Source organism: Arachis ipaensis, chromosome B5, assembly GCF_059453495.1.
Source record: "Arachis ipaensis isolate K30076 ecotype BB chromosome B5, ASM5945349v1, whole genome shotgun sequence".
Classification (NCBI taxonomy): Eukaryota; Viridiplantae; Streptophyta; class Magnoliopsida; order Fabales; family Fabaceae; genus Arachis; species Arachis ipaensis.
Genome location: NC_142440.1, coordinates 154,238,698 through 154,250,903, shown reverse-complemented (window position 1 = coordinate 154,250,903; position 12,206 = coordinate 154,238,698). Strand labels below are relative to the sequence as shown.

General features: G+C 32.4%; 3 protein-coding genes across 4 annotated transcripts in view; all 3 read right to left on the bottom strand.

The window, feature by feature from the left end:
- The window catches only part of LOC107644621 (cyanogenic beta-glucosidase), a 72,490-nt gene that overhangs the window by 45,682 nt on the left and 14,602 nt on the right, over positions 1 to 12,206 (bottom strand). The window lies entirely within an intron of this gene.
- LOC107644622 (DUF641 family protein (DUF641)) lies at positions 227 to 4,173 on the bottom strand. 2 transcript variants are annotated; one of them, XM_016348517.3, is made up of 2 exons: positions 2,050 to 4,173; positions 227 to 1,045 (listed from the first exon to the last, which is right to left on the bottom strand). In XM_016348517.3, exon 1 carries the CDS (start codon positions 3,908 to 3,910, stop codon positions 2,357 to 2,359), a length of 1,554 nt encoding a protein of 517 aa, XP_016204003.2. In that variant the 5' UTR covers positions 3,911 to 4,173; the 3' UTR covers positions 227 to 1,045; positions 2,050 to 2,356. The 2 variants fall into 2 exon arrangements, with proteins under 2 accessions (XP_016204003.2, XP_020958750.2); XM_021103091.2 differs by having other exon boundaries at positions 227 to 957; positions 2,050 to 4,163.
- On the bottom strand, positions 5,041 to 10,096 carry LOC107644620 (beta-glucosidase 12). The gene is made up of 13 exons (XM_016348514.3): positions 9,678 to 10,096; positions 8,733 to 8,802; positions 8,342 to 8,400; positions 8,181 to 8,256; positions 7,971 to 8,048; positions 7,779 to 7,866; positions 7,036 to 7,291; positions 6,804 to 6,919; positions 6,318 to 6,532; positions 6,045 to 6,076; positions 5,831 to 5,933; positions 5,595 to 5,703; positions 5,041 to 5,478 (listed from the first exon to the last, which is right to left on the bottom strand). Exons 1-13 carry the CDS (start codon positions 9,849 to 9,851, stop codon positions 5,292 to 5,294), a joined length of 1,563 nt encoding a protein of 520 aa, XP_016204000.1. The 5' UTR covers positions 9,852 to 10,096; the 3' UTR covers positions 5,041 to 5,291.

Sequence of the window (12,206 nt, the reverse complement as noted above, 5' to 3'; positions counted from 1 at the left end):
ATGTTATTAGCCCCCCCATTTGTTCTCATGAATGATGACAATCATCTTTTAAATATTGGGTACTAATTAGCTAGCCTTTTTATAAACCAAGTCCATTTATAAACCAAGTCCAATTAAAGTTAAATAATAAGACTTATAATAATACTAGTCATAACTAATTTTTATTATGTTATACTAATTTCATTAACAAAAAGACTTCGATATGTAGCATTATTCAATCTAGTAATGCCCACTGGTTTTCTTCTTTGTAGAAAAAGAAATTTCATTAACATACAACTATAGAAGAGAAAAAATTACGAAAGAGGATAAGTCATCTCCGAGACTACGAATACACAAAGGTGTAAGGAAAACATAAAAAGCTTAGCTACTAAAAAACACATGCTAATCTGTGACTATCAGCTAAAGAAATTTCAACGAACAGACTATCTAAACTTTTTTTGCTGAGCACCAAAAAGAAGCCAGAAAAATAAATAAACAAATAAATCATTCCTATCACAAAGTTGAAAAGGTACCTTTAAAAAAAATCCTGGAATTCCTTTCCAACCACATGTCCCAGCACTACAAAAACTGCCTTAGAATCTTTTGCTCTTTTACATGAGCAAAAACATCTTAATAAGAAAATTTCCCAAAAGGTTAAAAAAAAAAAAAAGCCTAACCCACAAAGACCTTGCCGTAGGTATTAATTCCCATTATTTCTTAAACTTGGAATCTTTTGTCATCAAAATAATATCACTTATTTCACTGTCATCAGTCATCACCACTCCACTAGCTAGTAGTTCAACTCACCCCATCACCAGTCTGTTTTGTGTTTTTCTGCTCTGTTCAGTGGTGCCTCTTTCTTTGTCTTTGTCCGCTATTGCATCTTTTCCTGTTTTTCTTTTTCTCTCCCATTTTTGTTAACTTAGACTGCTTCGCTGCTTGGTGCATACACAGCATAATACAGGTTGCAGAAGCAGGCTGCAAGAGCAATAACCATAATCACAGCAATTCTTTTGACCTTTTGGTTTCGCTAGCACTTCTTTCAACCATAGAAATCATTGCATGTCTGTATCAATAAGGTCCTCTAATTAACTGAGATTGCCTCTCTTCAGATCAATAGAATACATGTAAACTATAACCTACAAATTACCTAAGAAACTAAGACAGAATGAAAGTATATTGGATCAAACAAATATTCTCTCATTTGCTGCACATTTTTCAGGTGTAAATTAAAACCATTAATATTGATACAATCGGCATCACACATTGTGTGGCCAAAAGAATCCTATTCCTAGCAGCTTAAGTGTTCTTGTCTATATACTGTCCCTAACGATATTCATTCTGCCTTCAGCAAGCATTGCCAAAAAGAATAACTCCAATAATTAATACGTGCAAACAGTTAGCCCTGAATATCCAATTGTTAATTTCCCAAGGAAACCCAACAAAACTTACACCAAACTCTGATTGTGCTTTTGTGCACTAGGCCGCAAACAAACTGATGTTAATGAATACGGGAGAGAAGTATACAAAACGGGAAAATGGGCATGGCTGGAGGAAGAAAAAACGTTTAAAAAAAAGCACAGGAGGGAGGGAGAAGCTGAACAGACAACAGAGCAGAATGCAAAACAGAAGCATGAAGGAGGGCGAGTCGAAATGTTAATGGAGCAGTGATAAGAAGTATGTGAGCATTTAAGTCTTAGATCGTAAGACGTTGATTTTCTGCCAAATCAATGATCTAGATTGTGTTAAAATTTTGTAGAAGTCATACAAGTCTCAGTGGAACCCATCCGTATAGCAAAAGAATATTAAGGTCTACGGAATTTAACAAGAAAATATCATTATAATATATACTTGATCGAATAAAAAGTTGCTAGTGAGAAAACCACTGTTGTTTGTTACATATAATAAGTGATATGAAGAGCATACACAATTATGAATTAACTGACGTATTTGTTGTTAGAATACACAGAATTGGAGGATTGTTCTGTACAGTTATTTCTTGACAAGTGACCTAAAGAAGCATAAAGCAAAACTGGGAGGCAGAAAAGAATAACAAAAAGAGGAAATTACCAGCAAATTAACCAGCAAACCTCAGTGTTGGCACAAAATAGGAAGTAAATTGATGCCATCACAACCACTCCCACCTCAGCATAGTAGCAAGAATCCGTTATCCTCAAGCATATATGAGTACGTGGGAATTACCCCATCTTTCTCAATAGTAGTTGCTCCAGGAAAATCCGAAAAACTGATAACTTCAACTGACTAACAAGCCAAGCATAGTATATCGGAATCAATAACCGGTTAGCACATGCAGAAAACAGTTTCATCCGAATGCAGTGCCCACACATGCATTGAACAAAAGCATACCCTGGGAAAACTACTCTGTACATCTTAAGTTACTTAAATAGACCTGTGATTGAATAACTATCTTCCCAATTTTAAAACCAGGAACCACTGTGAACCCAACCTTTGCCCTCCCTTTGTTTGGCCAAGCTAATCGCTTTGTAATGTCTTCCATGTATATCATGGAGAACTCCACGCCCCTTTCGACTTGAAAAATCTCAACTGCGGGATCAAAAGCATGAGCCAGCTTATGCAATGTCCATATGGAGCTTGCCATTCCAACAAACGCCTCATAGAATATACTCAATGACCTCCATGACCTCAAAACTGCTTCATTCTGATCTAGATCAACGAAGATGGATGACTCCATCGATGGATGGATAAGCCTCTCGTACTTGTGCTCACAAAATCTTGAAAAGCTGCAACCAGGATGAATTCCCAGCAAATCCATTGGATTGCTAGACACATGCTCAAGCAATTGCTTCATCGAACCGTCCTCCTTTTCCAAATCTAAACCATTAGAAGCATCTTGATCTTCTTCTCCTTCTTTCAAACCAACTCCAAAACATAACGAATCAAAACATTGAAACATTCCCAAACAAACATAGGACAATAACGCATACTGATTGTGACCTTTCTTAGCATACTTAACATCAGGATGGACTGCATTCGCCACCAATCCCAAATCCCATTGTGCCTTCCTCATCAACCCTATCAAAATCTTGGTGAACTTATGTGTCGCCCTTGAAGCATCGTGCAACAATGAATCAAAAACTCTAACAGTTAACAACACATCACAGCAAGGATTCAAAAGCTTCTTAGACAACCTAATGTTACCCTTGTGAACTCCATCAAGCTCCCTCCTTCGAGCGGAGACCTCATCGTGCTTCTGTTCAAGCTCCAACTGCAACCGGTTCGAGAGGGTTCGAAGAATCCGAAGCTTGCTCTGATTCTCTTCCACTTGAGCTTCGAGGCAGGATCCGATTGGGAACTCCGACACGGATTCCGGCTCGCGGCGCCAGTCTCGGTAGAACCGCTTCAACTCGGAGAGCCTGTGGAGGTGAGAAACCAAGACTCTGTCCGTGCTCTTCACGCTCTCCTCCACGAAAGGAACATGTGCGCTCTGCAATTGGAAGTACGAAGCTTCGAAAGCAGAAACCGTAGCGAAGATCGATGAAATCAAGTTCTGCGTCGTTTCTCTGATCTGTGCCGCAGTTAACGGCGTCGTTTTGGGAGGGGAAACTTCAACAGGAGTAGCGATCTGCACAAGAGGGATTGACGGCGGGGGAGGCGGCGGCGGCGAGGGAGGCGTAGGCGGGGATTTCTGAGGAGATTGAGGCGGAGGGGTTTCCGGTTCCGGAGAGAACTCATCCGAAGGGTTTGGGTCGGGTTTGATGACAACGACTTTCTGGTCAGGGATGATTTCTTCGGCGGAATCGAGGAGGGAGAAACCGTCGGAGTCATCAGGAACGGTGCCGTTTTCGTCGGAGAAGAATTCGAAGGTTTTAGTCTTGAAGGCGAGTGCGAATTTCTGGAACATCTCGGAAATTTGCGGCGGTTTGTTGGAGGTGCCGTCCATTTCCGTCATTTCCTTTTCCGTTTGATTTCCCCTGTTTCTTTCTTTCTTTTTATTCGAAAGAAAGTTGAATAAGAAAAGAAGAACTGAAGAAGTGAGGTAGGGGTTTCGATAAATTGAACTGAATTGAATAAAATTGACACTAGTGAGTGTGAGTGCTTATTGACGCTGGCACGCTTCTGTTAGTTATTATTCTTTGGATGCCTTTGAAGGAATGGCATTGCCATGTCCCATGTGGGGGTTGGATCCATGATTTCCTCTCATTATTCATTAGCTTCTATGCTTTTTGCTTTTTGAAGACTTTGATTTGATTAAAGGAAAAAAAATTACTTTTAGTGAGGCAGTTTTGTTTTGTTCTTTTCTGGTTTCCCACTTTTTTCTAGGCTGCTTCTTAACGGTAAAATGCTCAAAGCACTCAAGAAATGAGAAAGATTAATCACTATTATAATTTCTATTAGCTATTGATAACATAGAAGGAAAATTTATCTAAAAGAAGAAATACTTTGCTAATTTTATTTTAATGTTCAACTTAATATACATTACTTTTTGTTTTTAAATTTTAGATATCATTTTTGAACTTTTAAATTTGTGAAATTTTTATTGGTTGATTATTAATTAATTTTCGTTGTTTATATTGTATAACCCGTAGATATCATTTTTAAGAAAAGCCAACTTGCATGCTTTAGTTTAACTGGCAATCAACTTTTATGTTGATGAAGAACTTTCAACAATGTTTGGCAGAGCAAGTTGCTTCTAAGTTACATAGTTGAAAAAGACAGAACAAGCACAAATGGGAGGATATTGGAGTAGCTGCATTTGATTTTGAGAAGCTGGATAAAATAGTTTACTCAATGGGTGTATGGTTTTGCCACGATTTACTCGTTGCTCGTCATCTGTTTGACGAAATGCCTGAAAAAAGATAATGTCATCTCTTGGAGTTACTGGATAGCTTTGCAATTTTCTGAAAAAGAATAATGGGGCACTCAGAATAGTGGAGCATGAAATAAAAGTTTCTGCATTGCATCCAAACTTGTGGTAAGTCAATGTTAATATACTCTCAGTGATTTCATAGCTGATTTTGATGTATTATATATTCCAATCTTCATAAAGTGTCGAGTTATCAATAAATTATTGAAAACAAGTATGCATAAAATGTTTTTCTAATTGGTTGTCTGCATAAGTGTTTAGCACAGGTTTCTTTCTTTCTTAGAAATATATATATAGAATTCAAACTTAACAAGAAACACAGCAATTGGAGTTATAAACACCAATTACATTTGTGTGTCTACATCTTTATTGAATAGAAATAAGCACGATAGTTGAGCTATACTGCTCACAGTTATCACATTTTATACTTTATCTAACACACATGATTAGTGAATTGTTCATGTCCTTAGCGCGAATCACCAACTTTCGTTTGCAGGAAATTCTTGAACCAAGTGGCCGAAAGTTTTGGATATCTTTTGAGGCCATTTTTGTAATCCACAAAGTAGATTCCAAACCTCACAGTGTAGCCATAATTCCATTCATAGTTGTCACTAAATGACCATGCAAAAAATCCTTTCACCCTCACCCCTTCCCTGCAATATTTAAAACCAGCAACATTAGAAATAATACTACACTAAACATATGTAAACAACAGATTAGTTAGGAAAAATTGAAAAACCTTATTACTAATTAATATTATAGCACTTACTTGATTGCCTTATGAACATAGTAGAGATGTTCATCATAGTAATCAATTCTAGTCCCATCTTTAAGGGCTTCCTTAAGTGGAATTGTTGGATCATTAACTTCATCTATACCTACATACATTAATCCATTGTTTTCCAGAAACATGAGGAAACAAATACTAATGTGAGATGAATATTTCATAATTGTATTATAAATAACATTTTAAAAAAGCATGAGTGTGTTGTTAATATGCATTACCATTTTCAGTTATGTAGATCACAGGGTTGTTGTACTTTTTCTTGGTGTACAGCAGAAGTTCACGAATTCCTCTTGGATAAACAGACAACCAGCTTGAAGCAGCCTGAGATTGTATATAAGAGGTTTGTTTTCTTCATTTAGCCAGAATAATAACTGAAGTGAAGAATTGATATGTTGTTACAACTGCAAATAAAGTGAATATAAATTCACTTACAGGTGGACCAATAGGTATTCCGTGACGCTTGTCTGTTGCAAAAACAAAAAAAAATAATCTTGCATCAATTAACATTTATAAATAAATATCATGAATTGACCAATTGTAGAGTTCTATGTTTCTTCAAAATCAAATGGGTTAGAATTAATAAATGTATGAAAACGATAGCATCGTTGATTACAGTATTCCTTCCATTTTATAGTCGTTTCGAGTATAAAATGGAAGAACTGGTATTAATTTAAGATATGATAATTTCGTAAAACATGTTCTTACTTGTAAGATTAGCTAGAGAATCAGTGAGGTAGCTAGGGTTGGCATTTATGTCTGGAGCATTAGTAGCATAATAGGAGGTGTAGTAGTTTAATCCAATAAAATCAAAGGACCTTCTTACAAGCCTTGATTCATATGAAGAGAACTTTGGTAATCGATTTCCCACCAGATACACCATAGAACTTGGGTAATGTCCTGTTGTCAATGGCTCCATAAACCTACAATTTCATTCATTGAATAAGCTCTCATAGTACACTGAATTTAATGACAAAATAAATTGCTTTAATTTTACTCTAATTCATTAATTACTTGTCATGTTCTTTATTTTCTCAACCACTCATTTTTGTGGTCATCTTTACGAATCTTATAACCACTACAAAGCTCATGTGACATGCTAGTGTGGAACCAATACATTAGAGCAAGAAATTATAGTTAACTTCCACAAATGAGTTTGCATTTCATAAAGAATTTATAATTATAATTTTATACCATCCAAGCATGAAATCAAGGCTTCTCTGTGCAGCACTACGATCCGATATAGTATTACTAAGTGGCACCATCCAGTGACAATTTAGTGTAATTCCTATCTTGCCCCCCTGAAATCTCTGTGTAGACAAAAGAAATGAAGGTTAGATTTGGTCCCAATATCAAGAGAGATCCATTCAAAGGGACATGGAGACACAAACTTATTTATTTTCATCGTACAAATATATCATGAAACCTGATATCTAGTCCGGTAGATGTTAACGGCAGCTGCATGAGCTAATAACATATGGTGTGCCACATTATAGGGTTCGGTCGCGGAATCTCCGCAGGTGCAGTTAAGGTTCTGCCAAGATGAACACCTTCCCGGTGCAAAACTCCCTATTGCATAGCCATGCTTGCTGAATGCCCATGGTTCGTTCAACGTACTCCAATGCTGCACTCTGTCTCCAAATTCCTCAAAGCAAAGCTTAGCATAGTCTCGAAAATCGTCCCTATATAGTGTGAGAGATGTAAATTTGGAGATCGTGTGATCTTTAAGACTGTGTTTGTTTATAGGCATATTGAGACAGAGACACAAAATCGTTTTTGGCAGATGATACTGTGTTCAGAGACACTGAATTAGTGTATTTTGTATTTATCTTGATAGGAAAGACACGAAACACTAACAAGAGACACAATTTTTTTCTTTCATTATTCTTGTTAGTTTTTTATAATTATATTTTTTATTATTATATATTTTTTTTAATTTTTTGAATGAAAAAAATAATAATAAATTAAAATTTCATAATTTATTCTAATTTATCACTAAACAAAATATAAGAACACTAATATTTATGTCTCTGTCTTGTTCTCCGTATCTTATTTTGAAAACCGAAGGCAACTTAAGAAACGAATTTGATCATTAACTCATAAATAAAATGAATACTCAAGGCGTGTTGATGAATATTTTTAATGTAAGGTAAAAGATATGTAAATTACACTATCTTAAGGCTTAAAAAGCCACCATATTCTTCTTCCAAGGTTTGAGGAACGTCCCAATGAAAAATGGTCACAAAGGGTTTAAGACCTGCAATGAGTTACCAAAAGTTGCTATACTTGTATTAAGTATAAATTAGTGCAAAAACAAATAATTACATAATTAAAATATAAATAGTAATGTAGGGCCATGACCTTTGTCTTTAAGCTCATTGATGAGGTTATTGTAATAGTTGATTCCTTCTGTGTTCACACCTCCACTAACCCGTCCCTCTGAAATTAATTAGCCAATTAATCTAACTTAATTAAATTAATAACACTCAATTTACACAAAGACAATGTTTTTAAGGGAAATTGTAATTAATAATTTGCAAAACAATTAGTGTACGTAATATTGTACTTTACTTGGTAGTATCCTGGACCAAGAGATGGAGAATCGATAAGCATCCATGTTCATATCCTTCATGAGCTTAATATCTTCCTGCATATATAATCAATAGTATTTTTGAGAAGAATCTCTCCTATTTTCTTGATTAATATTTTTGTTGTTCAATTTATTACAGCACCTTGTAACGATGATATTCATCGACGGATACATCTCCATTACTTCTGTCTTGTATCTTATCTATCATGTATTAAGCACAATGCAATAATTAATATATAACTTAGCACATGCAAGATAGAACTCATATATAACTCATAATATTTTTTTAATTGATAAATTTATTTAAATAAAAAATGTAATTGCTGAGCATAATGTAATTTACAACTTAGCACATGCAAAATGGAACTCAGCCACTTTTTCTTTTTTTTACAATAAACAATTTTATATAAATAAAATAGAGGACACCTTTTTTTAATTAAACATGCACACAAAAAACAAGAAAAAAAAACAAAAAAATTGAACCCATAAGCCATAAGACATTGAAATTGCTACAAACTAATAAATCAGAAGACCTGGATAACTATGAGTGAAATCATCCCAATTACTTGGTCCTCTGCCACCTTCATTTACTGCGCCTTCAACCTGAAATTGTGCATAAATATATTCTATATTAGAAAAATACTATTTGTACACCAAAATCAGCCACCAATGTATTTATGTATAAATATATGTGTGGTTTAATTTATTTTTAATGTGTATTTATATCTAACATGTATTTTATACTGGTGGCTAATTTTGGTGTACACGTAGTATAACCCATTCTATTAATACGTGCGTACAAACATTTTTTCCCCCTTCAGTACATATATGAAATGTTAAATAAGTTACAATAACACTAGTTATGTTAATTATATTAGAGTCACAGATAATTCTAAGCTTTTTAAATACTTAAAAAAAAATTTTGATAGATCATCCACAAAGTGATTCTCATAATGTCTAGTGCAGAAATCAAATTCAGATTTTTTTTTTCTTATCATTGTATGATCCAAGCTAAGACCATCTTAAAATATATGACAACACATGAAAAAATGTATCATGGAGGTAATTATTCCGGTATCTTTCAAAAATAAGAGTAAACTATACTTTTTTATATATTAGCACATAAAATATGCCTAATTATACATATTGAACATATAAGATAAATCTCTTTACTATTTTATTTAAATATAGAGTATATAATTGAATTAAACTATAATTAATTTATCATATTATTTCAATTTTTATAGGATTATAAAATTTGAAAAATACTTGTGTAATCTAAGAATATATTATTTAATGCATGTTTTAAAAGTTTATTTTTATCCAAACTTTCACTATGTGTTGTAGTAATTAAATGTCTGATTATTTCATACATTAAACAAGTGTAAATAAAACATACCTATTATTATACAATAATATATGAATTTCAGAAGAGCACTGAAGATTAAACAATTGTTTAAATAGAATGCATTGCATACCTGGTATGCAGATGAACCTGACCCAAAAATGAAATCAGGTGGAAAACTTGTTCGGCCAAAATATTCAGTAGTAGTAGTAAGAGTGCTGTTGAATATAATTTCATCAGCTTGAATGGTTGTTAAGCTAAGAAGCAATAAAACACCAAGGAGATGATGGGCATTAATGAATGCCATAACTTTTTTTTTTTTTCACTTCTAAGAAGAATGGTAGGTGGATATGTAATATATGTTGTTGGCTGCAATGAGCCCTAATATATATAGTGAGAACTGAGTTGAGCTGTTCTCTTTTTTTTTTTTTTTTCTACAAATGAAAGGAAAAATAAAAACAAAAGAAGGAAGGAAAAAGAAAAACAAAGCCAAGTTAATTGACTGAATTTCTATCTAAACATATTATGAAGTGACAAAACTTAGCTTATTCTAAGGCTCAAGTCATCATTTCACATCTTCTTTCGCATTTAAAATCGCATGTTTATTGTTTAGCCATTTCACATACGTGCAATGAGCTGTTTTCTTTATGAAATAATAATCTTGCATGACCCATATAACATTTATTATTGTGTCATATACATTCCGGTACATTTAGATTTTAGATTACGTTTATTTACAAAAGATAAGACATTGAGACATAGACATAAAAATATAAAATCGTATTTGACAGATAAAATATGAATAGAAATATTGTGTTCAGAGACATAAAATTAGTATATTTTGTGTTCATCCTAAAAAAAATACAGAAATACTAATAAAAAATATAACTTATTTTTTATTTTTTTTATTATTTTTTTTAAATTTTTATAATTATATTTTTCTTCTCAAATTTTTTGAATGACAAAAAACGAGAATAAATTAAATTTTTATAATTTGATCTAATTTATCACTAAACAAAATACAAAAACACAAATTTTTGTGTTTCTATCTATTATGTCTTATTCTTAGTATCTTGTCTTATCTTGTTTTCAGAAACAAATGTACCCTTAAGTCATTAAGTGAGTTTTCTTATGTTTTATATGATATATCTCCCCCTAAATTATTCTTTATGGGTTTCACATTTTTTTAAAATATAAGTATTCATAAAAAACTCATAGAATTTTCTATATATATTACAGATCATCTCATTATAATAAGGATCTACTGTTGAAATTTTTTGAAAAAAGAAAAAGAAAAAAGTTCAAAATTCATTTATACTATTATTGTCTTGTCTACTTTGAAACCAAAAACGAAATGAGATATTTGCAAATATTATATATTGTTGGTTTTTTTTAGATTCTAAAAAGAGTTGAATAAAGATTGTTTTAGAATTTGACTTCTTTTGGCCAAAGTGAAGTAAATAAGATTATGCGAGAGATTATTTTTGTTTATTTTATAAAATGCGTAAAATAGAGTAATGAATGAAAAGAAGATTTACAAAATTATATATCTTATATATATAGTAGTTCAGCTTTTAAGTACAATGAGATTTATAATTAATCTCTATTCTATTACAAATATAATAAATTTTTTACTATAACTATATCAATTACAACAACTAATTCCGATGAGATAAAATCCAAGAGTTTAAGCCAAACTCCCTAATCAAGTGAGAGTTTGAATTATCGTTGGATTTTTTAGCAGAAATTTTCGACAATAATATAATTAATATTGATCTTTTTAAATAAAACGCAGCGTTTTAAACTCACAACGATCTTCGCATTATTGTTGAATTTTGCATCAGTCTCCAACCATAAAATTAAATTTGAGTCAATATTTTTTGGAAATTTAATTTTTCACCTTATCGTCAGACAATCTAATAGAAATTCTAATAATAAATTTCATAAAAAAAAAATTAACAGTAATTCTGATGGTTTCAAGCGTATTTTTAGTAATGCAAGATTTGTCACAACATATTCAAATTAAGCATGTTTTACCACTAAACTTGAACCAAACTTAGCAATTTTTTCTTAAGTGCGAACCCAAAACTTAACAAAGAAAAAATTGGAAGAACTATATCCATGTTTATACCTACAAAAATATTATTACAGATAAAGTATTAAATTGGTCTCCTATGTTTAGGCGTAATCTTGTTTTGGTCTTTAAGATTTAAAGTGTTCTATTTGAATCTAAAAAAAATTTCATTTAGCTTCAATATATCTCTATTGTGAGGTCAAAGTTATATAATTAACGGAATATCCTACATGACAGCAGTACAAGAATAAGATCGATAATATGGAGAACAAATACAAATTCTAGAGGCACAAAATCAACCGTGAATGTATTAATACATTTATTTGTCATTCTCCTTAGTTCTATAAAAAATATTTTATTTAAATTGTAAGAAAAATGATAAATAAATATATTGATGCATTCACAGTTGATATTGTGCTTCTAAAGTTTGTACTTGTTCTCCAAATTATCGACTTTGTTCTTGTAATGCTGTCATGTATGACATTCTGTTAATTATTTAACTTTGACCTCACGATGAGATTACATTGAAACTAAATGAAACTTTTTTGGATTCAAATAGAACATTTTAAACTTTAAGGACCAAAACAG

What these genes read in the sequence shown, in the direction of transcription:
- LOC107644622 (XM_016348517.3), bottom strand. Translation starts at nt 3,910, where the DNA reads ATGACGGAAATGGACGGCACCTCCAACAAACCGCCGCAAATTTCCGAG.
- LOC107644620 (XM_016348514.3), bottom strand. Translation starts at nt 9,851, where the DNA reads ATGGCATTCATTAATGCCCATCATCTCCTTGGTGTTTTATTGCTTCTT. An exon ending in TCTACCGGACTAGATATCAG is followed by an intron (nt 6,920 to 7,035) that starts GTTTCATGATAT and finishes TTGTCTACACAG; the next exon opens with AGATTTCAGGGGGGCAAGAT. An exon ending in TATGTTCATAAGGCAATCAA is followed by an intron (nt 5,479 to 5,594) that starts GTAAGTGCTATA and finishes TAAATATTGCAG; the next exon opens with GGAAGGGGTGAGGGTGAAAG.